A 24,273-nucleotide genomic window follows, 5' to 3' on the forward strand; every position below is an offset into this window, starting at 1 on the left:
TGTTTTCGAAAGAATGAAATTAGATATCGTTACTTCGGGAGAAGCTACTCCTCTTAAGAAGTTGACAAATTCTCACAAGTTTGGAAGCCTTTTATCAATTAGCGTTTTACATAATCACCGGCTGATTGTCCCTGAAGCTTTCCTCAGTCTTACTCGTACCACGGCCCATGTGAATCTATTCTAATCTGTACATCTTGTGATTGTAGGACCGGGGAACAGCCAATTCGCAAACACCTGTTCGTCGTTGAATGGGCTTGCTGGCTTGACTAGCACAAGCATCATGAAATCCTTGACTGAAGTATAAAAGAGAATGAACTCTCTTCCAAGACAAACCTTTCCTGCATCAGTTCCTCCTTCAAAACTTCAGAACAACGCCCCGCCAAAGAAACAATCCGCTGTCAAAAGAAGGACGGCAACGTACGAGCTACCTCGCAACTTCCCACTACCAAGCGTCGCAACATACAAACAAAAGATGTCCGGAAGGGACTTCCACCAGAATCTAGCAGAGGAAAGCATGAGGCTCAACATGGAAAACGCACATCTCCGATATGTAGGGTCGGGAAATGGATTCGGTACTCATATGGGTAATGCCCAATATATCTCCACCAACAATATGTACCCTGGTGTTCCCAAAGGTACCGGAATGCTCATATTCAACAACCTTCCCCAGATGCAACCTTACATACAACAAGGCAATAGGGCTTTTGCATATCAATACCAGGGTGGTCATCGGGGTGACCGTATGAGCAATCTGACTAACATCATGCAACCGATCGGTGGCCCATTCAATGGCCAAGAGTTCGGTCCGTCGTTAGCTAACCAGCGAATGGGTATCGGAAGTGTCACACCCAGGCCAACTCCCTGTAATATATGTGGCCGAGTCTTTGCTCACATGTTGAGTATGGCAAATCATAGACGGGCATCTCATGGTCGTTGAAAATGGCTCGCCAGAAGAATCATGTTATGGTACAAATGAAGAATTACAGGCTGTAGATAGGCTGGAATAGATGATGGAGTGTTGGTAAAATAGAAAACGTTGCTCTCAAAGTGCCGTCTGACTTCTTGTGGCATTTTTAGGTGAAGATGTCAGTAGCAAAATTTAATGACTTTTCTTCCTTTTTCTTTTCGTACCGTCATTTCTTTTTCGCTGTAAGTGGTAGTTTGAAGAAGAGTGTGCTGAGAAAAAGGGCTAACACGGTCGTGCAAACTGACGAGTGGTAGACCGAATTTAAGCGAAGTAAACAAATCCAACGTCCGTCGTCCTGCCTAAATATTCATTTGTACGTAAAAGAGAACACCATATACTTTTCATAACAATTAAATAGGTGCAAAGTTATTGAAAGGTGGTGCTTGTTCTCGAGGAAGGCGCACATTACTCGTGCCATTGTCGCTATGCTGCACTTCGTCGATCCTTCCTTTCTTGTCCTCAGAGAAGGCTTTTGGAGGCTTTCCAATTCTATTTTCTTCCCAACTTCTATCATCAACGATTATTCTTTTTCAAACTCTTTAGTCAGCAACATCTCTCTCCAACGAAAGACTGGTTCGAGCAGCATCAGCGATGGCTTCCGGGAGCTCAACTCCAAACATAATGTCCATGGAGTATATGTTATGCAACAACTTACCTAGTCCAGAACAGCAAATCACGACAGAACTTCTCTCAGCTCCATCATCTTCTGTGATCCCCCAGGCATCAGAGTCTGCCACTTTCCGCACAGAGAGGGAATGTCCTCATAACTACTGGGCGAATAACTACAGAATAGTGTTTACAGAGGAACAGGCCGCCCAGATTAAAGCCAATCGAGAGATTCTTGTCACGGCCACGACCTCGATTAAAGAACCGGTGATTCTGTCTACCAATGCTGGGACTGTACATCCATTAGTCTTTCTATCGTCTGATCATCCGGAGGGTATCCGCACAGTGCCAATGCCTGCTCCCAAGCCAGAGTTGCATGGGCTCGACCATGACAAGCCGATGAGGTCTGTTCAAGATACAATGGCTAAAACAACTGGTTCAGCCAAAGTACCGTCTCAACGCGGATCTGAGCTACGAAAATCGAGCCATACAGACACAAGTCCAGGAATACTTGAGCAACTGCCAGACAAGTTGTTAAGCCCCACGAGTGAGGGCAAAAAGGCCACACAAGGAAACAAATCGGTGTCCATGACACAGCGACATCCAGACTCTGCAGTTGACCCCGAGTCTACAATAGAAGTTGAAAGGCCAATTCCAAGCAAAAACGACAATCGCGGACCGTACTCAACGTCGCCAAGTCAACCTTCCATGACAGAAAGCCCGACGTCTGGGGTAGCGACCGATAGGTCTTTGGGAGGCAAAGGAGATGAAAGGAAGGCGAGCAAGCAAGCCGGACCTGCGGACAGTCAGCCAATGTCGGAGAAAAGAAGAACGAGGTCGGACCCCATTCCAGCACCAATACATCCAAATCCGGAGGATAATAAGCTTTTTGCCAAAATTTCTAAGCAGGACGCGGAACTGAGAAATGCAGAGAAACTGAAGAGACGCAAGGGATGATGAATGATCTGAATTTGAGAAAAAGGGTGTTCATGCGAACTAGACATCGTTCTTCGCTGGTGTCGGCCTCAAATTCCAATATCATTATCAGACAGAAAAGACTGAACAGCTTTCATATCCTTCGTTGTCTCGTGATCTATATTTCAAACGCCAAACACACTTCATAACTCGTCAAGCCCGTCAAGCATCAGCAGATCGAACCATGTCAAAATTAGCATACGTCCTACACCTCCCCCACTCTCTCAAGTCCAGCTTGAATTCCTTCTCGCACCTCCACCCATACCTCTCATACAGCGCCTTCGCATCCTTCGAGGCACGTACACGAACATCTCGTTCCCCAACTTCATCAAGACATGCCTTGAGCAATTTGGTTCCGATACCGCGCCGTTGGTGCTGTGGTGAGACTGCGACTTTCAGAATTTCTGGCTGTATGTTAGTATTGATTGCGTACAAATGAAGCTCCCAGGGTCTCGAGGAAACCAGGAGACTTTAAGCAAAGTAATAAGCTTACCGACACTATCGCTCTCATTTGTTCCAGGATCTGAACTCATGACTTCGGTATACCGCTTCCAAAGGCTCGTGTTTGCACCTCTCGGTAACTGGGAGAGCCAATCCCATTCTTCTACTTCTTCTCCCTCCCTTTTCTGAAATGACGGGACGTTTCTCCACATTATAAATCCCACAATCTCGCCCTTAGCACCCTCGTTCCCACTATCTTCCTCTCCCTCAAGCGAAACATCAACCCCCGAATCCGCGTCTGAGCTGTCAGACTCATTCGCCACACCACATCTCACCCTCGCCACCAAAATCCCATACTCCCCCTTCCTCTCAAAACAGAATCTTAAATGCGCAAGAAAGAGTTTTAAGGCTTGGAAAGGGTATGGAAACGAGAGTGCGACAAGCGGATGAGATGAGTTGGCGGCGATATCGAGACGCGCCAGCGGCGGGAGGTCGAGGTCAGCTGATCTGGGAGCGTGGATGGAGATGGGGATGGGTTTGCGCATTTAAGTGTATTGGTAATCTTGGTGAAGCGATTTGAAAATTTATGTTTACAGACAGATGTGAATGATGTTTTTTGATGTGCGGTAAAGATAATTTTTTGTGGTGTATTGAGATAACAAGTATGCTCCGTTGAGGGTTGGGACACTTGTTGGCTAGGCTGTTGGGATGGTACTCTGGTTGGTGCGGTACTAAACATGCGGTAAGCCACGTGGATATATCACTGGGTAGGTAGGTAGCACCGGACAAAGAAAGGAACGAGTCAGACAAAACTGCAGTGCTCGCTAATAATACACGCTGATCATGAAAGAGTAACACCAGATGTGACAATGATGTAAAGAAAAGACGCTGTGTAAAACCGTGCATCATACCCGGAATACCTTAAAATATCACTCGCGAAACAGTACTGGAACTTCCAAGCCCAACGAACAGAAAGTCTGGTCACGTGGCGGCTTGGCTGTTGTGAGTCTCCGAGCTGGTGTCTCTCATCCGTGACCACTAGGTGCTTGGTGTAGGTCTTCTTCATCTGGTGGCCTCTTCATCTGGTGGACTACAAAAGGATCCAGGACCATGCCTAAGTCGAAGCTCGAGATCTTTTGAGTTTCAAAGCCGAACTGTTCGAAGAAGGACTTTGAATGTGCTGGGGCGGAAACGAATGCACTGCCGTTTTCGAGGTCGACTGCTTTGAGCCAACTTTTCACAAGATCGGAGCCGAGACCAATACCTTGATATTGTGGCGAGACAGCTATTTCTTTGAGTTCTGTGAAGCCATCAGTCACTGCTTTTTTCGGATGTGAACCAAGCAACGTCCGCGTCCATTGTATACGATGTTTGTCACGGAGCAAGAATAAAGTAAGGATAGATGCGGTTTGGCTTACCCCAAGTATCCTCGGTCAAATACTCTTTTCTCTCCTCTATCCACTCCTCTTGATATTTGAGATATCCTGGCGCGTTGTGCCCGCTAACCGAAAAGCCCTTTTCCAGTTGTCGATAACTATCTTCATATGGGCGAGTCCCCAGCAGATATGCTACGACCTCTTCGCGCAGTTCTTCGGCTCTTCTGGGGGTAAGTGTCTCCGCAGGATGGTCGCCGAACACTCTGCGGTGACTCTGGAGTTCACAGATGGTGGAAAGGCTTTGCCAAAACCATGGAATCGAGACGAGAGCTTTGCGATATGGAATCAAGCGTGCACTCAAATCGTACTGGTCTATCCAAGTTGTTGTCACAAGGGGGTGAAGTTGTTGGTGGAGTGCTATGGATATATCCACTGTGGGTACGACGTCCTGGTCGATAGCTCTCCGGCGGAAGTAGCTTCTACCTGCTGGTGGATCGTCTTGATTTGCTCGTTGGGAATTGTTGTTCGTAATACCGGCTGGTAGAGGGAAATCAGAGTATGGCTCCGCCATATCTTATCTTCGATCTCGTTCTTTTTTCGGTCGGTGATGTGGACTCAGTCGCGTATAACGAATAATATGGCTAGAAATAGTGATGTGGCTAGCAATGAAGACGTTACTGGGAAAGGAAATGATATTCGATGAAAGTTGTTGCGCGAGGGAAGAAAATTATGAGTGGAAATGCCTTCGAGGGGGTTGCACTTGGCCATTTTCAAGGCCATATCGACATGGAAAGAACGAACTGCGAGCTGCACTTGCACACCAATGTCGGAAAATAGAAAGAAAGGCACAGCGCGAGAACGAGAAAACAAAAGACTACCTAGATACACTGGTGTAATTAAAACCGAACCTCCAACGCCGTATATGCATGGCCACATCTAAAATTGACCCTCGGTATTACCATCTCCCATACTTTTACTGCTACTGCTTCCGCTTTGAATAGACCCCAAGATGCCATCGATGTAAGACGCACCACTCCACTTCTGATGAGTGAGAACATCAACACCAAGTTCTTTCTCTCGTTTTTGAACTAGGTTGACATACGCCAACATGCCATTGTCTTTGAATGATTTACTCAGCTCGTTCGAGATCGTTGCTGTACTGTGTAGTCCAGCTAATGAGATGAGCTGAAGAACGAAACCGTGCTTGGCGATGTCCCAAATGAATGACTTCAGTGTCTCATCTGAGAAGCCGTGACCCATCCAGTTGAATGATGGTGACAAGTTGTATACAAGTCCCTTCCCTGGATGCTTCGCGCGTATCTCTCCAGAAAATTGTGCGGCGTTGGCGACATTTGGATCGCCAGTCTCTACCCAAAGAAGATCTGCGTACGGTGCATATTCGATGGCACGTTTTGTCGCAGCTGTCATACCTGCACGGTAATGATAGAATCCTTCTCTTGTTCTGGGAATATCGATGTTGAAGTACACGGGCTTGTCGGTAAATCCAGAGGCGAGCTGTAATCTCTTATTGATCGACATGTCGCGATTTTCTGTTGTCGCCTTCAAATATTTGCCAATGTTTGTCTGGGATACCCCCTGCGCTTCGAATTGCTTAACGACGGCCTCGTCACAGGTCACCAGCTTGGTATTCTTCACCCAGTCAGCCTCAAAAACATCGATTTCAGCACCTGAAGCTCCATTCAATTCCATTCCTTGGAGTGTCTCGGCGAGCGGTTCGATGCCTTCTTCCGCCACACCCAAGATGAACTCGTGATCCCGAACATCGATAGCACTGCTGAGCAGCTTGCCACTCTCCGAATCTGTTCTGGCAATGACCAAATTTTCTGTGCCCATCACGTCCCACTGAAATCGAGCCGCAACTAATCTGTTGATATGTTCGCCAACTGGTACTAACACCTTGCCGGCAAGATGTCCACACTTCTTTCCTCCATGCATCTGATCCTCGAAATGTACTGCAGCAGCACCATTCTCAGCAAAGAGCTTCGCTAACTTCAGTACTGCTGACAGTCCGCCATGGCCAGTATCTCCATCCGCAATAATCGGTCGTAGGTAGTCCACATACGGAGTTTTCGCTCTTTGTTCCGAACTCATTTTTCTCCTCGCATCCCAGTGTTTTCTATCGTGCATCGATTGGGCTTTGGCAAGCCTCTGTACTTGGTTTGGGACAGTATTGTAAGGGTAGTCGCCAAAATCTGGGGAGACTTCGTTTGTTGTTGTCAAGACAGATGAGCAGGCCCAGCCAGAAATATAGAGCACCTCTTGATTCGGCGCTTGTTGTGTCATTTGTACGGGATCAATTGCACCCACTATAAAATATTAGGAATCGCTACAGCAAGAATGTCACCAGGACTTACTTGTATGTATTGGTTCTCCCTTGGCTTCCCTCTCTTTAATCAGATTAAACAGCTTCCTTGCCATGACCGAGCTTGGGTATGATTGCAACTGGCTTCCACGTTTCGATACAACAGCCTCCGCAGAATACGGCCTCTTGATCCCCTCATATCTTGGACTTTCCCACCATGCCTCCACATCCTTCAATTGTTGCTCGTACAGAGCATCCTCAGCGGCCCCAGCCTTCTGTGATTCTGGGAGAAGCTGAAATGAGTCAGATGGAAGGGTGGCAGATATTGGATTCTCCAAAGGTTTCAACGCAGACATTCTTTGCGCAGATATCGAGAAGTTTCGTATGTAGATATTCGAGGATCTCGCGGCCGCCACCCTTCGAGGAACTGTTGAAGCTACTCTGCGCAACATCGTGAGAGGTCTGCCGTCCGCAGGAAAGGAAAGGAGAAAAGGCACCACCAAAATACTTTCCTACCTGTCGTTGCTGATCAATCAACACGGAGGCAAAGCACAGCAAGACACGTCAAGATCCGTCCGTCATCGGATATAATTGTGCTTGGAGAGGCGGTTCAACTCGGCAGCGCTCAAAAGGATTTCGGCTCCAAAACGGCTGGCGGCTAGCGGCGGGGGATTGATGACCTCGGTCCAAGCTCTAGCGGGCATGCGGGCGGTCTTGTACCTGCTTGACCGACTTCAAGCTCCAAATCTGGTTTGAAATTTCTTTGCTTACCTTCTCAATTGTTGATTATACCACAGAATATTGAAGTTATTCCAAAGTCGCAGCTTCAAACAATAATAGAACATCTTTCGAACTCAATTTCCCCGCCACAACTCAGATCTACCCCACAATACCCCGCGCTCAACCGTGCTCCAACATGGCTATGAATGCGAGAACTGCCTCGTCGGCATTGAGGACATTCCGAGTAAGCACTGTCGATGGGCTTTCAGGATGTCTGTTTGCTAAGTCAATATAGCCATTAGCTGTCCGTCCTGCCATTCTCCCTGTCTCCCGAAACTATGCCACCTCCTCCGAGCCAGATCTTAAGACAACCTTTCAAGAGGCTATCCCGGCCAAAAGAGAGCTTTTGAAGAAGGTAAAAGCCTTGGGAGGCAAGGTTATTGGCGATGTGAAGGTTGAGAACACAATTGGAGGCATGAGGTATGGCAAAATAAGCTCATAGGGAATGCACATCTGACAGCGTTGCAGAGGATTAAAGGCGATGGTATGGGAAGGATCAGTTCTTGATGCAAACGAGGGCATTAGATTTCACGGGCGAACGATCAAAGACTGCCAAAAGGAGCTTCCAAAAGGCACATCTGGCACAGAAATGCTACCAGAAGCCATGTTCTGGCTCCTGTTGACTGGACAAGTCCCATCCACTTCTCAAGTGCGGGTATTTTCTCGCGAGCTTGCTGAGAAGTCAGAACTTCCAGAGTTTGTCAGCAAGATGCTCGACAACTTCCCAAAAGATCTTCACCCAATGACACAATTCGCCATTGCTGTCTCAGCACTCTCTCATACGTCCAAATTCGCGAAAGCCTACGAGGCAGGTATCAACAAGGCTGACTACTGGGAACCCACTTTTGACGACAGCATCTCACTTCTTGCAAAGCTCCCAACAATTGCTGCCAAGATTTACCAGAACTCGTACCAGGGTGGTGGAGCTCTTCCAGCGAAGGTTGACTTGGAGCAAGATTGGTCTTATAACTTTGCCGCCATGCTTGGCAAGGGTGGAAAGGAGAACGAGAACTTCCAGGATTTGTTGAGATTGTATTTGGCTCTGCATGGAGACCATGAGGGTGGCAATGTATCAGCTCACGCTACTCACTTGGTTGGAAGCGCATTAAGTGATCCCTTCCTGAGTTACAGTGCTGGTCTGCAAGGCCTGGCTGGACCACTTCACGGGTGAGCAACAAAGCGAGGAGTTGAACGAGATCTTACTAACTTCTTCCAGTCTTGCTGCCCAAGAAGTCCTCAGATGGATCCTCCAAATGCAAGAACATGTCGGAACTAAATTCACTGACAAGGATGTCTCCGACTACCTCTGGTCCACCCTCAAGTCCGGCAGAGTCGTTCCAGGATACGGCCATGCCGTTCTACGCAAACCAGATCCTCGTTTCGAAGCACTCATGGACTACGCATCTTCTCGACCCGAAATCGCCAAGGATCCAGTCTTCCAACTCGTTAAGAAGAACTCCGAAATCGCTCCTGAGGTATTGAAGGAGCACGGAAAGACCAAGAACCCATACCCCAACGTTGACTCAAGCTCTGGCGTTCTCTTCCATCACTATGGTTTCCATGAGACTCTTTACTACACTGCTACCTTTGGTGTCAGCAGAGGGTTGGGACCATTGGCTCAGCTCATCTGGGACCGAGCACTGGGTCTGCCGATTGAGAGACCAAAGAGTATCAACTTGGAGGGTCTGGTCAAGTTGGCTGAGAGTGCATGATTTCTTGCTATCTGGATTATGGGTGTTCAAAATTGCGATTTTAGAGTGTAATGAAATGCCACTTCTCTCACCTACTCCTGATGTGACCGTAATTCATTTTTCGTCTGCACAGGTTCATCAATTGCTCCTAAGTCACTCTAACAATGAATGTTTAATTTGCCTGCGAGGCGGCGTATCCAGAAGATCGAAAGTCGGTCGGCGGAGCGGAATTGCTTATGTAGGTAGGTACCTAGCGTACGCCCGACAGCCGACGTAAACACCACGTGATAAAGTCCGACTTCCATGTTGCCCTGAGCTGCCTTGTACACTCTTCAGCGGATCATATATGATAGATTTTAAGAACTATATATTGAATACCGTTGAATGCATACTGTCAGTTTCTGCATTCATGGCAAGCACTTTCTGTTCCGACCAAGGTTACCAGGGTTAAGCTGTACTCGTACTATTCTGTCTTAAAGCTGACGTATAAGATAGCTTGGTATATTTTTTGTGTTCTGTGAGTGCAATGAGAATATAGAAAGAAGAAGGGTTTCCGTCAGATGTGCCTGCTCGTACTAGGGCCTTCCCATTAGGACACTCACTACTACCAGATGGAGGTCGAGGGCAAACGCCTCCAGCTGTGGTAAATCTAGCGGAGAGTAGTCGTGGATTTGGCACTGGGAAGCGATGGTAAAGATATCTAAAACTTGAAAATGTCTTGCATATTGTGGAGAACAACTGTGGATAATCGCTCAAAACTTGGTCGAGAACTGATACCAAAAGAAATGAGTCAAAGCTACTCTCGCTTTGCACGCGAAGTACGTGCGTTTAATGGCTCATCAACTTCCAATTAATACATCATGCGCTACCGCTGGCAAATCCATTCCCATTCGAGATCTTCAACTCTTTCGTCTTGCTCAATATTTCCTCAATCTCCTTCTGATGCGTGGAGAAGTTATCCACCAAATTATCCCACATCTTAGGCTCATGCTCATGCTTCTTCTTGCTATTCCACGCATAATCGGTGATGGTGAAAGGTCTACTACTCTCAAACATGAATGCGACTGCTCCTTTCGAGATCTGCATCTCTGGCGGAGGCTCGGCAGAAGCAGCTTTGAACTCCTCGTAAGCTACTCCATGAGGAACCATACCGCACTCGAACGAGACACCACCCGGTTGGAAGGAGTCTGATCGACCTCCATATTCACCGTAAATCAGACCCATGAGTTCCGATGCCACGTTGCGGTGGTAGTATGGCGGTCTGTAGGTGTGACTTGCGACATCCCAGCGAGGGGAGAAGATGAGGAAGTCGGCGAGAGGGGCGGTAGGGTCGCGAGACTTGGCTGTGAGAACGCAGAAAATGGATGGATCGATATGGTCGACTGAGATTGAACCAACATTGACAAACTTCGTTAGATCATACTTGTATGGCACCTGATTCCGCATGTCAGCGCTGTAATTATTCATGGCAAGGCAATATCAACTTACATAGTTTCCATGCCACGCAACAACGTCGAAGGGTGAGTGCCCTTGTGTACTCTTGAAGAATTTTCCACCGAGTTTGTACACGATTTCCCATCGCTCCTTCTTGATCTCGTACTTCGCCTTCGGAGTAAGGAAATCACGTGAGTTTGCAAGTCCATTCGCTCCAAGTGGTCCCAGTTCCGGAAGTTCAAAGTTTGCTCCCCAGACCTCCAGTATATAACCCCTCGAAGGACCATCTGGGAGCTCCACTCGATACCGGATTCCTCTCTGGATGACGCAGATCTCGCCTGGCTGCACAAAAATAGGACCGAATTCTGTTTGAATATCCAATGCTCCTTGTTGGGGAACGATCAGGAAGTCTCCATCTGAGTTTACAAATGCCTTTTTGGACATGCTGGTATTTGCGGTGTACACATGTGTGGCAATCCCCTCTCGGAGGGTCGGCTCGCCTGAGCCGGCTACCGTCTTCAAGCCAGATACGAAATCGATACCTCCCTCGGTAGGGATATCGAAGGGTAGCCATGCAAGTTGAGTTGGTGAGATGTGAACTCTAGGATTGATTGGCATGAAGTTGGACTCCGTGTCCTTGTTGTCTGGCATATCCGTCTATTGAAAACTTAGCCAGGCCAATAGCAGAGTGCTCTTGTGTCACCTACGAATCCTTCATGAGCAACTGCCGGACGAACTCTGTACAGCCATGCATTCTTGTTACTGGGTCTAGGAGCAACGAATGCTGATGCTGTCATTTGTTCTGCATACAATCCGAATCTCACACATCTCGGACTGTTTTGACCTTGTGGAATAGTTCCAGGAACGGCTTCGGACTCGAAGCTTTACCGCCACTCAGTTTTTGAAATTTAGACTTCTTTGTTGAGTTACTTACTGATTACCGAAGCCTGCTTGATACTAGAAAACTGTCAGCAAATACCCGACAGTCCGAATACTTTACATACCTCGTATGGATCATTCTTCCTCACAGCGAACGAAGGAATCGCGCCATCTTGTTGTGTCTCAGCCCAATGGAAGATGTTCTGGTAGTCTTCGCCTTTTGAAGTCGAAGCTGGCATTGTTACTTATTGGAGCAGTATTGTGATGGATATCTTTGGTTGAATTGGCCTTCTTTGAATGGTTTTGAGACTCAAAGTTCCCTGAAGAAATTGAAACGGAAAATTTTGGAGAAGCAAGCAGTATTCTTATATCACATGTGGGAGCTCTAGCCCCGCAGATGGCGTCAATACGGTCTCAAGATGGATCACCTAGCCGAAGACGTTTGGATACTCACCAAGCTGACACGGGAAACCCCCGATCTCGACTCCCACCTCTGATCTGAATCCGACCAAGCCGAGCTAAAGCCCATAATTGGCTGATGAGATTTTTCACAAGCGGGAGCACTGTTTCTTCGTCCCCGAGCATGTCAAAAGTCAAGGTGGTCCTAGTTCTAATACCGGGACGTGTGGAAACCCGATCCCTGGAAACTCTGATCTGCGGGGTACTTTCAGCGGCCTTGGTGGGGTATTCTCTGCCGAGTGGGGTATTTTTATCTTACAACATTCTCACAAAGCAGCTAAACTCGACTCGCGTCCTCTCTTACGAATAATTAACAAATCACTCGGCAGAGTCTTACCGACGTTTCACTGCGTATTATATTGGATCTGCTGTCAACATGTGCAGGAACGTAGCCGTATATGTGGTTATACGTGACCAATCACATAGTCACACGAGCAAAATAGCAATACCCAAGTATGTTCTGCTTACCCCAAAACGAATCCACTGCATGGGCAAGCATAGCCGCAGAGCTCGTATGCCTTATGCACAACAAATAATTTGCAAGATATGCAAAACGACGAAGTTTATACTTTTCGCTTAGCTTGGCAATCGAGCATGTTGCGTAACCCAACTGCAAATGATTTTTCTTGGGAACGTCTATTCCATTTTCGATGCTGATTCTGTGTCTGAGACTTCGATCCATCCTCCTGGTCATTTATTTGCCTGCCATGAAATTTCCCCAGGCAGCCGACAGAGGCTCCAGCCCAAATTCCTCTGCAAGCTCAAAGATCGTACTCTTCCTCCCTGAACCAGCTTGGGAGGTACCTTTCACATAGGTACCACAGAGTCCGTCTTTACTAGGACCGTAAACCCGAGCTCCAACCACTTCCCCGTAAGGCTTCCAGTCGGAAGCACCATTGACGAATTTGATGACATCTTCTGCGAATTTCACAGCTACAGCCCTTTGTTCAGGCTCCAGATGCTCATTGTAATTCTGGAATAAGAAAGCAACGTCCAGAACATGATTAGCTTCTCCTTTCCACGGCCCATCCCATGGGTTCGGCTCGTTGAAGTGGTAAAGATAAGCGCTCCCTGGCCACCCTTGAGCGTATGCCAGAGCTGTTGCATAGAAACCGATATCAGTCTGAAACTGCAGGACATTGCGAAAAGCGACGTTATCAGGAAGGTCCGGTGTGATGTGATAAGCATGGCGAACCTTGTCCGCTGCTGAAGGATAGTTGGCAAGTGTTTTGTCGATAGATTCGCAAAATCCTTTTGCTATGTTATTAACTTTCGGACCGAGCAAGAATGTTCCGATGGATCCCTATTATCTTGTTAGTCATATTCTCTGGCAATTGTTGGAGTATGAACCAACGTCAAATTGACAGTCTCCAATGAGGAGATCTTGACACCACTTCCTACCGGGCATGTCCAACTCAGGGGAATCTTCTTTGGAGCTCACGTGAGCGAAATCCACAGCATTTCGAATCAGATCGCCGTCTATAACTGGCAGGAGAGGGATGGTTGGTGGAACGCTGAGCAGCTTCCCGACCGGCAATTCCAAGAGAGCTTTGATACGCTCTGGACCAGAAAGCTCCCTCAACCCGAGGATATCGATCACAGAGGAATAAGCGAACTCTGAGACTGGTGGAGGGAGTGATTTTATCATGAGTGAGGTGCCGGACATGCTCATATAGCGTTTGAACAGTGGCTCGACCGAATGAAGGAGCAGATTCCCGGACGCTTACAGGTTATTAGCGCTTGAGATGTTGATAAAAAATGAGACTGACCTGATCCAGCACTTTCACCACCGACCGTAACGCTTCCTGGGTCACCCCCGAATCCTCCGATATATTTTTTGATCCAGTGGAGAGCAGTGACTTGATCTTTCAGGCCATTATTGGCAACATACCCTTCCTTTCTCATTTCTTCCGAAGTGAGAAAGCCTGGCAAACCAAGTCGGTAACTTGTAGATCATCAATTAGTACTCCGTTGAGTAAGGAATGTGTATATACTGAGTCTTACTTGATACCGACTCCGATGATAGGCATCCCGATTTCTGCTGACATCTTCACAATACGTGCTTGATCATACTGTGGCCAAGCATTTGAGCCCAGCGCGAAACCCCCTCCATGGATGAACATGAAAACTGGTATCTTTTGCTCCGGGCTGGGAAATTTCCCATTGATTAAAGGTACAGAGACATTGAGATTCAATCCATCCAGCTCTGACATTCTCATCTCGGGCATGGGGAGAGACTTTTGGATTATTCCGAATTCCTGGTCCCATATTGGTGGAGATATCACAGAAGGCCTACAGATCTATTAGGAATGTCTTTTATGCTAATGGCTGTCTCACCCTGGCTTTGTAGCATCTATCACGTTCGCTCCGCTGTGATCGAAGACCTCGCTTGGTGAGAATCGGTCCTTGAGAGAGGCATATTTGATACCAAGGAATTGAACAACGTTGTCTTTCAAGTTTCCCTGGATCTTACCCAAGATCGGATGGTTAAGTTGAGATGCCATTACGGATTTGTTAGATTAGTATGAGGCGAATGGAATGGGTAAAGAATTGAATATACTATTTATTGCGAGAGGGGAAAATGAGGAGCACAACAATGCCAGGGTCAACTACCGAGTTGTGGGATCCGCAGAAAGTCGGAAGATAGTGGTCTCCGATCCCACAATTAAACCTAATGTGCTTGCATTCAATGTGCGCAGATACTCTCAACCAGTCGGTATGGAAGCCAATGCAGAGATATGGAGATGGTTATTGAGGGGTGTTGCGTGCCAACATTTTTCACTATGAGCAAACACGAAAGCCTTTGACTGCTAACGCATATCTCCGAAGAAGGTGTTTTTAGAACAAAAGTAGTGCCTTTAACAACACTAGAGTTCCATCCTCGGAGAGTTCGAGGACGTAAAGTGGGGCTCCGTGACGGCTCGTGGTGGGACCGGAAAACCTCCCCATGAAAATAATCACATGACAGATATATACAACATCTCAATTAGAACGATCCCTACTCTTTCAGACATCTTGTTAAGAAGGCTGATATCCCCCTTTATGTCCATTCTCCATTCAATTCTTGATGCTCTTGGGAGCCTAGTTTTCCACTCACAAAAGTTGTGCATCTTGATGGACACGGCGGGATTGGAACCTAATTTGTTCTAGTCATCCTCCACAGGATCATCCCCCACCACAAGTCAGGCCACACCACAGCAGAGAGCTAGACTATTACCTAGACCTTTCTTGCTAGCACGATATATTACATGTCAGTCTCGAAATTAGCTCCCAAGGAGTATTCAAATTTAGATATCAAAATCTCCAAAAGTTACCCCGCACCTTGAGCGTTTACCCCGCATCGAAATCCAGTGAACCATTGCCTCCACACTGCGTTGCAGTAAGCTCGACTGTTCCTCGCGACGAAGGAAGACGGAAGAAGGATCTAACCCGAGATCTCAGCATATGGAATCAGTCCACCCAGATGAACTAGAGAAATCTGCCACCCTCTGGTCTCTGTTGGCCACCACTGGAAGGTGCTTCTAATTCCACCTGAAACTCCCGGGGAAGATATCGAGTTATGGAGTAGGTATAAACGATCCCATGCGATATAATACTATGATTCCCCCTTTGGAGAATACGGACAGCACCTTCAAGCCAGTCTTGATTTATTCTCCCGTCGCTCGTCACTCCGCGCTTTGCAGTGTAGCCACGAAGCATGATAAGTATTATCGAGATGCTATTACATACAGTATGCGTAAGAGCATGAATGAGTTTAAATCCAGAATACTGGTTGCTGCAACCATTCATCCACCGTTCTGCAAGGCTCAAATCATCTGTCGCGATTTGCAATCGATGAAAATAACCTGTGTTGTTGACCTTTCGGCTTCCTGTAGCGAAGCTCGCTTAGCGCCAAAAGGGGAAGGATGAGCAACAGGCAGGCATCACATAAATCAAAATCAAAATCTGGCAATCGTGAATTGTCAAACAGCTACCAGTGGGCTCTATTGTAAAATGTTCTTTATTGTTTCTTCGTTCAAAATATTGCAGTAAATATAAGGCTTGGAAGTATGTCTACCAGGGTTTCATTTGGGCATATTTGTGCAGAAACCTCACAGGACTTGAGGCCGTACAGTCTACTTCAGGATGGCTCGAAGGCTATCACGATGCATTCTTTTAAACTTCGGACGCTGATCTCCTACCTGCTCTCGTTTCTCGGGTCGAAGTCTGTAGTCAAACATGAATTTCATCTGGCTTTCGGTGAAACCCATGAAGAGAAAGTCACAGTCCCGCTTCTCACGAGCGCAGAGAAGAACTCTCATCCAAAGCGGCATTGCAGGATCATCTTCTCCATATTCTGCGATATTGAGAGAATTCAATTCCTCAAGCGCGTTCCGCGATGTCATAGAGTTGGTCAGATTATCCGATGGCTCTGAACCGGGTAGCTCCGAGTCTTCTGAATAATCTTCTGGGCGTCCCAAGTCGGATCTTGCTCGGGATTCTTCGTGTTCATCGCCCAGAAGATTTTCGTACAAAACCGTCACGTGTCTGTAAAGCTCATGGTTCTGTAACTTCAAAATCTCAGCCCAACACCTGGGACAAGTGGAGTTTGTATCTAACCATGATTTAATGCAATTCTCCCCGAAAACGTGCCCGCATTGCTTCGTCTTGACTGGAGGTTCTGTTGTGCCGTCTTCAGTCACAGGATGGAGTTTTGAGCAGCAGATTGAACAGACATCGTAATTTTTGATATCTTCCACGCCAATACCCATCAAGCTATCCGCTATGATCTCATTGCGTGTGCGTGGCTGCTTCTCGGGCCCACGATATGTCATTCTTTCTTTACATTCGTTGTATTCGAGGGCAGTCTGAAGCTGGACAATGAGCATTCTCTGTGGCATTGTGCAAGGATCTGGGCCATCCAGACGCTTCCAGAAGTCGTACAGGAGGAGCAGGTGAATGCCTGCCAGCATCTGACGACCAAGTTTGGGCAGAGGCTCGTTTAGATCATTTTCTGGGACCACGAAGACGGTCGCGTCGTTAGGATGGTCATGGATATGGGCTCTGGCTTGTAGCCATAGACGCCTAGCAGCCTCCTGTCGACTTGAATCGAAAGGGAGTCTGGGGCGAGCAGCCGGGCCGCGGTATCGGCTGCCATCCTCGGTTCTATGGAGTCCAGAGTCTCTTGGGTCTGGTAGAAGGAGACACTGGGGACAAAACCGATCATAGTGGCTCTTATGTTTCCGAGGTGGGTAGTAGTGCATCATGCTACTACATTGCCGAAACTGTGTTCTCACATGCAGGCATTGACTGTAGTGCATTTCATGAATAAGACACATTGTGGCCACGCCTGTATGGTTGAGATGTGCTAATTCTATGGCTTGCTGATGATCGTATGTATCTTGATCTTCAGCGATTACGTGTCCGAGTTCACTCAAACGAGAAGATCTTCTTTGGTGTGTATCGGTTCTGAACGGCAAGCTCCTGAGCTGTAGTTCAATAATAGAAACTGCATTTTCAAAACTAGCCATCTATGATATAAAATAATTGAAAATACTGTTCAGTTTACTCAAATTGAATATTGACTGTTTGGAGACTTCATTTCCTGTTTATATCATACAGCGCTAAGTCACTCAAAGAACAACAAACCCTAGTAAACAAAGCAAAAAATCTGAGAACAAACTACCAACATTAGCGTGAAATTCCCTTCGAGGCAGCTTAGCGGGCTAACTACTAACTGAAACGCTGTTAATGGACATGCTGACATGACATGAGCTAATAACAGAATTGTATCAAAGATGAATCCAATGATCGTCCCCATATATAGGGAAGAGAAAATTTGGAGAAGCTTTATTATTTTTCAAAACATAAACTCGGTCCGGGACAAGTATAAATTGATATTTAAGGAATACGGTGATTATTATTGAGGGACAGGAATACTTAAGTAAGACAAATTGAATGACTTTGTTTGGTACACTTTTAAAATTACAATTACATCAGTTTCACTTATTCTAGGTCGTGCCGCATTGAGAAAATGCTTTGGAAAGAGGCTCTAAATTACGTTGCTTCATGCTGGGTTGGACTGGGGGGAGTTTCCGAGCCACTAGACAAGGTGAGAGTGACCAGTCCGGCAGCCATAGCTTCGGGCTCTTCCGCAGGCTCTTTGATTCGTCTTTGGAATAACCACCAACGGAGCCCTCTTTCTTTGATGATGTCTAAGTCACCAGCGGCAAGGGCTGGATCCAGACCAAGAAGTCGGTAGAGGAACATAGGCATGGCTACCTCTGATCTGGTACTCTCCTGCTGTGCCGCAAGTACTGTCTCACTAGCTTTGAGTGATAGGAGCTCGCGCCTGCAGTTTGGGCAGTTGGTATTGTCTCTAATCCAGGTACAGATGCACTTATTGCCAAAAATATGGCCGCAAGGTGTTTTGACAGGAATTTCAAGCTTTACTACCGCACCTGGATTGCTTAACGGCGCCATACAAATAGTACAGTCGCTGTCTGCATCTGCCAAATCATCAAGGCCTATAGAGCGGAGGACGGTCATCAGCAGAGTTGGTCTTACGGACTCGTGGGCCTGTTCAAGGAGATATAATCGAGAACGTTCTTGCACGATCTGTGACATAGCATACTTGCGCAATTGGACCAGAAGCTTACGCTTGACTGGACTGGGACTTCTTCTTTCATTGATTACCTCGCGCCAAAAGGAGTAAGACAACAAATCGTAAATATCCTGGGTGATTCTGAATGTCAGATTTGAGGTAGGGGTAGCCTCTTCTACACGGATAGAGTCGTCGGAAAGGATTTGAGCTGGGTGACTCTCAACTCGCTCCCAAATCTGCTTGGCAATTCTCCCTTGCTCATAGCGATGAAAGGCGCTAAACAATGGATGACCTGTCAACTTATCCCTAGCCTCATCATTAAGTAACTCGCTAAAGTCACCCCCGTTCTCAAGACAAATAGGACAGAAGTCTGGGAATTGTAAACATTCGCCTGTTACATAGTCTGTATACGGATCCATTCTAACTTGTTTTTCCGCCGGTGGGTGGCAAGTTTGTGGACTTGCGCAAGGGAAGAAATAGGACCGACCAATGTGTTGGGGGCAGGATCCGAACGTCACCTTGAAATACAGACACATTCTGCTATGGGTGTGATCCTCAAGTGGCGCGTGCCTGAAACTGGAGGTATATCTTACCAATTATTCCACCCTTGAAGTTTTGCTCCCCGGCCTTAGAAGTGGGATTGATAGAGGTACACATCCACCTTTAAATAGGAGTTCTTTATCTCTTTGTTCTGCGGAGCGCTTTCATGGCTGTCTTTCTTCTGCAAAACATGCAAATAGACGCAGAACAAGATCGAGTGTATCGGGCTCTAAAACAGACATGAAATGGCAGAGGGGGTCCAGCAGCGCACGCTTTGAACTGAATTGACAAAATCGTTCAGTGTTAAAGTAACCACAAAATGCAGTGAGCGGGAAACTGCACCTAAGGTAATAGCGAACATCACTGGTTGGAAATAATTGATAGAGAGAGTAGACTATTAACCTGCCTGAATTTGACGTGCATGTGCCAAGAATTGAGCATACATTAGGCTCAGGGGTTGTATCACAGAAGAAGAAGAAAACAAGGTTGAAAACAGAGAGGGAATTTTGTGTATGTGTATCATAATAATATCATTCATTATTCAATATTCGGATTTATCATTCATCGAGTCGCGACTTGGCCAAGCCAGGTTCGTAAGAGGACTCGGAGGCTGTAGTTCATGAATTTGCAACGACCATGCAAGGTATACCCACCGCATACACTTGGCAGTTGCAAATATGAAGCAGCAATGATCATGTAAAAATACAGGAACTGCGAGAGGGCTTTCTCCCTCAGTTGCAGATATGTAAAGGCAACGATCATGTAAAAGCAGAAAAGACCGCCAAACGCCTTCGTAGTTGCAATTAAGCAGCAACGAGCATGTAAAAGTACAGAAACTGCAAGAGACCCCTCTCATTTGCAGATTTGTGAAATCAAGGATTGTGAAAGGACATTGAAGTCCGCCGAACGCCCTGCCATGATAGCGTAAAAGTACAGAGACTGCAAGAGACCCCCTTTCATTTGCAGATTTGTGAAATCAAGGATTGGGAAAGGACATTGAAGTCCGCCGAACGCCCTGCCATGATAACGTAAAAGTACAGAGACAGCGAGAGATCCCCCTCAGCTGCAGATGTGTAGAAGCAACCATCGCGTCAAGACATAGAAACCCGAAGAACGCCCTGGCACTTGCAAACGTCAAGATGCAATGATCATGTAAAAGTACAGAGGCTGGTGAGGCCTAGGCCCTCCAACTAGAGAGGAAAGAGCAGAACCCCACCTGGATTCTCCCAAATTATTGAAGAAACCCGAAGTGATTGTAAGCAAATGCGTTCTCATCGACCTCGTGATATTCGGGAGGGATGTCACCGTGCACAGTGAGATGGAACGAATCAAAGTTGATGGATTCCTCACAAATTTGACGAATACCTTCGATATTAAAGCCGGTGAGACGGACGAGCCAGTTCGGCACTCCCGTCAATTCTCTTTGAGCTCTGGCTTCTCTGATATACATCTCTTCACCTTCGCTGAAACTCAGCAACCGGTGCCGACACATCGGGCAAGTTTCGTTGTCCTGGATCCAGGAGTAGATGCACTGATCACCGAAAAGATGATTGCAGCGTGTCTTTACAAGACACTCTGCCACACTGTCACCGTCGGATACGCCAAGGTGCTGCAAGCAGATGTTACAGTTGGAATCCTCAGCAGGGAGGGTGGTGATGCTGAGTTGCTGAACCCTACTTCTCAGGATATGAGGCCGACATCTTTTTGATGTTTCGCGCAGGTCGTAAATCTCTTCAGCTTGCTGTAGATAGTTGGCAATCTGATAGTTCTGGAGTTGAATGAGGAACTTACGGCGGAACTGGCTGGGACTCTCACGCTTCTGGATCACTTGATGCCAGAATGAAACTTTCAATCGGCCTAAGACCCAGACGAGATAGGCTTGAGCGGCTCTAGATGTTCCAAAGGGTGGCAGATGGGCGACGAAGTAATCTGGGTCGCCTTTGTTGTAGGGATCATTCTCTGCTCGCTTCCAGACTCTCTCAGAAAATGCCAGGGAGAGGCTGGTAGCATTTCTCTTGTACATGGCAGAGTCAAGGAGTTGCTCTCTCTGAAGGACTCCAATAGTATCCTCGAACAGGCCGCCTGCGAGGAGACAGGACGGACAGAAGTCTGGCATTGGGTAATTATCGCAGGTCTGCGTTCGGATGCGGCGACCTCCGACTGTTTCGGGGACGGGATCTCCACAGAGAAATTGCTTGTGTTGTCCCTCCGTCTGGCAGGAACGGTGATAGATCTGTATCTGGCGACACATCTTGGAAAGTGTAAAGAGTGTGGATGTACTAACAAGTTGTTTCAGATGAGGCAGTTTGAAGATGGGCTACCCAACTGAGAATCGTGCAGTGGATTGAGAGAGTAGCGAGAGCAGAAACCAGATGTATTGGTCAGATTGAACTTGGACTCACCAGTTGAGTATCTTGCTGTGGACGCAGGAAGGAGCGAGAGCAGAAGCCAGGTGTACTCGAGGCAGAGTGAAGGTGGACTCACCAGGTGGGGATTTGCTGTGGGTGGAGAGGGTAAGGAACAACAAAAGCCAGGTGTACTCACACTCCTTTTATAGAGACGACCCTCTGAACTGTTCAAAGGTCATGCTTGCGTTAAGACAAGTCAAGAAGAACTTCAACAATAGCCACAATTGATCAGCACTTGACTATAGCAGAACAAATCCGAAGCTATCGTTGAAACAACTCTCTGAGAAGCCAGGGTTAAAAGTCTAGAACATCGAACACAGAGAATCTTGCCAGGAGTACAAGTTTTCGGCAATGAACAAGAGTGAAAACAGAGAACAGAAGGGTCAAGAAAGCAACAGTCGAAAACCACAAACTTGGGCCACTTGGGCAAGAGGGAAAGGCCGACTTCGCAATAAGAAACAAAGCATCTATCTTGCTACCCCTACTTACATTGACGACTTCGGACCGAATGTTACTCACGTTTTCCAAAACCTTAGTTTCGTGAAAAAAGTAAACAAAGGGGCATCGCCATCCCACAAGGCAAACATAACTTACAGGCTGAACCATGACTAGAAGACTTTTCGGCTCTAAGAAGCATCACCCGGATGTACATAGAGTCGAGCTGATTAAGTCCGAACCCGTCTTCTATTGCCCATCCTAAACGCCGCAAGTTTACTTGTTGCAACCCCGCTTCCACTCTCTTGTCCCTCGCTAAAGAAAACAACCCCGCATTTCCCGCCCCCTAACCGTACCCCTTCAAGCCACGTGATTACGAACAACATGCCCAACTTGGAAAATACCTAGGTTCTCCCTGTTCAGCCCGTCCATCCATGAAACCGCCAAAGTTCAGCTGAAAGCTAAACAACCTCGACAAACCCCCCAGCTTCGTACACTTGACCACTAGCATAAAGCGGGGTAGAAACCAATACCTTCCTGCATGCAGTTACGGCCCGCTCGTCCTGTCATGTATAAAGTGACCTCGGGAGGATGCGAGACATCTGCTGCAGTTTTGGTACTGTTTTGCGAGTCTCTTATTGTTTACGAGATTAAGGCTGGCTGAGATTTTGTTGGGTTCTGCTCTACTGCGAAAGGAAATTTGGTATTTTAAGGGCCGTTTCTCATTTAAGAAAGGCTCCGCTGGTAGTCGTGTTGACGTTGTCTGTGTTACTCACTGCTGCCCGCTTCTGGTGTACCACTGGGTCGGTTACAGAGAGTCTTCTGAAGATCCCGAGACAAAATTTCAAGGGGACCCGAATTGAGGCCCATCTCAAAACTTCGATATGGCACTCCAAGTCTCTGGCAAAACAGCTCTCGTAACAGGAGGTGGATGTAAGTGACATTTACCTCCCACTGTCTACTTCTCAAAAATCCTTGAGTATCTCACCCTGCCCAATTTTGGATTGAGTCTCAAAAGTTCTCTCGTTGACAAATTCTCACAGCCGGCATCTGTCTTGCATTCACCAAACTCCTTCTTGAGAATAACTGCAACGTCCTCATCGCCGATCTTCAATTGCTCCCAGAGGCTGAAGCTCTCGTCAAGTCATCCGCTGCCGCTACAAATGGTAACAGCAATGGAGTGAACGGAGGAGGTAAAGCGCGAGCCGTCTTCCAGAAGACTGATGTTACAGATTGGGGACAGCTGGAGAAAGCGTTCGAGAGAGTGATCAGTGAGTTCGGAAGCGTGGAGTTAGTCGTTCCCGGCGCAGGGATTTTCGAACCGGTTTGTCTTCATTCCCGAGCTCTGAAGCTTGGAAAAAAAAAAAGAAAAGCAATCTAACATACCTCTCAAGTCCTGGTCCAACTTCTGGATCCCCAACCCCAAAACCAACTCCTCCTCCAATCCCCAAGACTCCACCTTCAAAACCCTCGAAATAAACCTCACCCACCCCATCCGCGCCACCCAACTCGCCCTCGACATCTTCAAACGGCAATCCCCCTCCCCAGCCTCAACCCGCCACACAATCCTCCACATAACATCCATCGCCGCACAGCTCCCTCTCCTGCCCGTTCCCCTTTACGCAGCCTCCAAAGCAGGCATCTCATCCTTCATCCGCTCTCTCGGCCCGCTAGAGCAGCAATCTAATATCCGCGTTGCGGGCGTGGCGCCTGCGATTGTGAATACGCCGATTTGGAGCGAGAGGAGGAATTGGGTGGATGAGAAGGTCGATGCGTGGATTAGGCCGGAGAGGATTGCAGAGGTGATGTTGAGTGTTGTGCAGGGTGAGGAGTATGTGGGTGGGACGGTGTTGGAAATTGGGTTGGAGAGTACGAGGTTGGTGGAGGGGTTGGGGGATAAGGGGCCGGATAGTAAGTTCTCCTTTTTTATTGTCAAAGTTTTGATATTTTCTCTTTGTTACCTGCGTTTCATGGTTAATGGGTGGGTTATTGGGGAAACGGCGGGGGTTACGAGCGACTGTGTGGTTCTGATTTAAACGAGAAAGAAAATAATACTGACGTTAACTTTCTCTACAGTGACTGCGAAGGGGTATAGTGTAGGTGGTATTGGCGAAGGGGTTGTTGGGACTTTCGGGTTGCTGGAGAAGAATTTTGGGAAGTGATTGATTCATTGACTGCTTCACGAGTTGGTTGATCGCTCAATAGCGAAACTCGAGTGTAATTGAATGGGATTCTGGGGTCGTGCTGATTTATGTTTGATTTTACATCTGTTTCTATGATTGACTGTGCTGTACTGTGTCTTTGTTTGAGAGTGCTGATGGTTGAATACATGGATGATATCTCCTTGCAATCAGCTGTTTTGACTGTTCTTGTATC

The 24,273-nt window shown here is 47.2% G+C and overlaps 13 protein-coding genes across 13 annotated transcripts; 5 read left to right on the forward strand and 8 right to left on the reverse strand.

The window, feature by feature from the left end:
• Positions 1-472: 472 nt before the first annotated feature.
• Positions 473-937, forward strand: ONS95_002700 (uncharacterized protein; the record flags this gene model as incomplete). Its single annotated transcript, XM_058495972.1, has 1 exon — positions 473-937. The coding sequence occupies one exon, from the start codon at positions 473-475 to the stop codon at positions 935-937; it is 465 nt and encodes a 154-aa protein (XP_058354701.1).
• A 621-nt stretch (positions 938-1,558) lies between these two features.
• On the forward strand, positions 1,559-2,530 carry ONS95_002701 (uncharacterized protein; the record flags this gene model as incomplete). The annotated part of the gene is made up of 1 exon (XM_058495973.1): positions 1,559-2,530. The coding sequence occupies one exon, from the start codon at positions 1,559-1,561 to the stop codon at positions 2,528-2,530; it is 972 nt and encodes a 323-aa protein (XP_058354702.1).
• A 180-nt stretch (positions 2,531-2,710) lies between these two features.
• Positions 2,711-3,534, reverse strand: ONS95_002702 (uncharacterized protein; the record flags this gene model as incomplete). Its single annotated transcript, XM_058495974.1, has 2 exons — positions 2,711-2,952; positions 3,042-3,534. 2 exons carry the CDS (start codon positions 3,532-3,534, stop codon positions 2,711-2,713), a joined length of 735 nt encoding a protein of 244 aa, XP_058354703.1.
• Positions 3,535-4,014: 480 nt separating this feature from the next.
• Positions 4,015-4,936, reverse strand: ONS95_002703 (uncharacterized protein; the record flags this gene model as incomplete). The annotated part of the gene is made up of 2 exons (XM_058495975.1): positions 4,015-4,289; positions 4,408-4,936. The coding sequence occupies 2 exons, from the start codon at positions 4,934-4,936 to the stop codon at positions 4,015-4,017; spliced, it is 804 nt and encodes a 267-aa protein (XP_058354704.1).
• Positions 4,937-5,301: 365 nt separating this feature from the next.
• Positions 5,302-7,140, reverse strand: ONS95_002704 (uncharacterized protein; the record flags this gene model as incomplete). The annotated part of the gene is made up of 2 exons (XM_058495976.1): positions 5,302-6,692; positions 6,741-7,140. 2 exons carry the CDS (start codon positions 7,138-7,140, stop codon positions 5,302-5,304), a joined length of 1,791 nt encoding a protein of 596 aa, XP_058354705.1.
• Positions 7,141-7,265: 125 nt separating this feature from the next.
• On the forward strand, positions 7,266-9,260 carry ONS95_002705 (uncharacterized protein). The gene is made up of 4 exons (XM_058495977.1): positions 7,266-7,652; positions 7,704-7,888; positions 7,937-8,635; positions 8,685-9,260. The coding sequence occupies exons 1-4, from the start codon at positions 7,605-7,607 to the stop codon at positions 9,178-9,180; spliced, it is 1,428 nt and encodes a 475-aa protein (XP_058354706.1). The 5' UTR covers positions 7,266-7,604; the 3' UTR covers positions 9,181-9,260.
• Positions 9,261-10,017: 757 nt separating this feature from the next.
• On the reverse strand, positions 10,018-11,711 carry ONS95_002706 (uncharacterized protein; the record flags this gene model as incomplete). Its single annotated transcript, XM_058495978.1, has 5 exons — positions 10,018-10,593; positions 10,648-11,250; positions 11,301-11,475; positions 11,528-11,550; positions 11,598-11,711. The coding sequence occupies 5 exons, from the start codon at positions 11,709-11,711 to the stop codon at positions 10,018-10,020; spliced, it is 1,491 nt and encodes a 496-aa protein (XP_058354707.1).
• A 338-nt stretch (positions 11,712-12,049) lies between these two features.
• On the reverse strand, positions 12,050-14,804 carry ONS95_002707 (uncharacterized protein). Its single transcript, XM_058495979.1, has 4 exons — positions 13,936-14,804; positions 13,701-13,876; positions 13,286-13,653; positions 12,050-13,234 (listed from the first exon to the last, which is right to left on the reverse strand). The coding sequence occupies exons 1-4, from the start codon at positions 14,157-14,159 to the stop codon at positions 12,626-12,628; spliced, it is 1,377 nt and encodes a 458-aa protein (XP_058354708.1). The 5' UTR covers positions 14,160-14,804; the 3' UTR covers positions 12,050-12,625.
• Positions 14,805-15,513: 709 nt separating this feature from the next.
• On the forward strand, positions 15,514-15,840 carry ONS95_002708 (uncharacterized protein; the record flags this gene model as incomplete). The annotated part of the gene is made up of 1 exon (XM_058495980.1): positions 15,514-15,840. The coding sequence occupies one exon, from the start codon at positions 15,514-15,516 to the stop codon at positions 15,838-15,840; it is 327 nt and encodes a 108-aa protein (XP_058354709.1).
• A 206-nt stretch (positions 15,841-16,046) lies between these two features.
• Positions 16,047-17,240, reverse strand: ONS95_002709 (uncharacterized protein; the record flags this gene model as incomplete). The annotated part of the gene is made up of 1 exon (XM_058495981.1): positions 16,047-17,240. The coding sequence occupies exon 1, from the start codon at positions 17,229-17,231 to the stop codon at positions 16,047-16,049; it is 1,185 nt and encodes a 394-aa protein (XP_058354710.1). The 5' UTR covers positions 17,232-17,240.
• Positions 17,241-17,967: 727 nt separating this feature from the next.
• ONS95_002710 (uncharacterized protein) lies at positions 17,968-18,933 on the reverse strand (the record flags this gene model as incomplete). The annotated part of the gene is made up of 1 exon (XM_058495982.1): positions 17,968-18,933. One exon carries the CDS (start codon positions 18,931-18,933, stop codon positions 17,968-17,970), a length of 966 nt encoding a protein of 321 aa, XP_058354711.1.
• A 731-nt stretch (positions 18,934-19,664) lies between these two features.
• Positions 19,665-21,305, reverse strand: ONS95_002711 (uncharacterized protein; the record flags this gene model as incomplete). The annotated part of the gene is made up of 1 exon (XM_058495983.1): positions 19,665-21,305. One exon carries the CDS (start codon positions 21,303-21,305, stop codon positions 20,286-20,288), a length of 1,020 nt encoding a protein of 339 aa, XP_058354712.1. The 3' UTR covers positions 19,665-20,285.
• A 698-nt stretch (positions 21,306-22,003) lies between these two features.
• ONS95_002712 (uncharacterized protein) lies at positions 22,004-24,212 on the forward strand. Its single transcript, XM_058495984.1, has 4 exons — positions 22,004-22,830; positions 22,941-23,221; positions 23,292-23,808; positions 23,974-24,212. Exons 1-4 carry the CDS (start codon positions 22,782-22,784, stop codon positions 24,057-24,059), a joined length of 933 nt encoding a protein of 310 aa, XP_058354713.1. The 5' UTR covers positions 22,004-22,781; the 3' UTR covers positions 24,060-24,212.
• Positions 24,213-24,273: the final 61 nt, after the last annotated feature.

The sequence above is a fragment of the Cadophora gregata genome, assembly GCF_030347475.1.
Source record: "Cadophora gregata isolate MNR1 chromosome Unknown scaffold_11, whole genome shotgun sequence".
In the NCBI taxonomy this organism is placed as follows: Eukaryota; Fungi; Ascomycota; class Leotiomycetes; order Helotiales; family Ploettnerulaceae; genus Cadophora; species Cadophora gregata.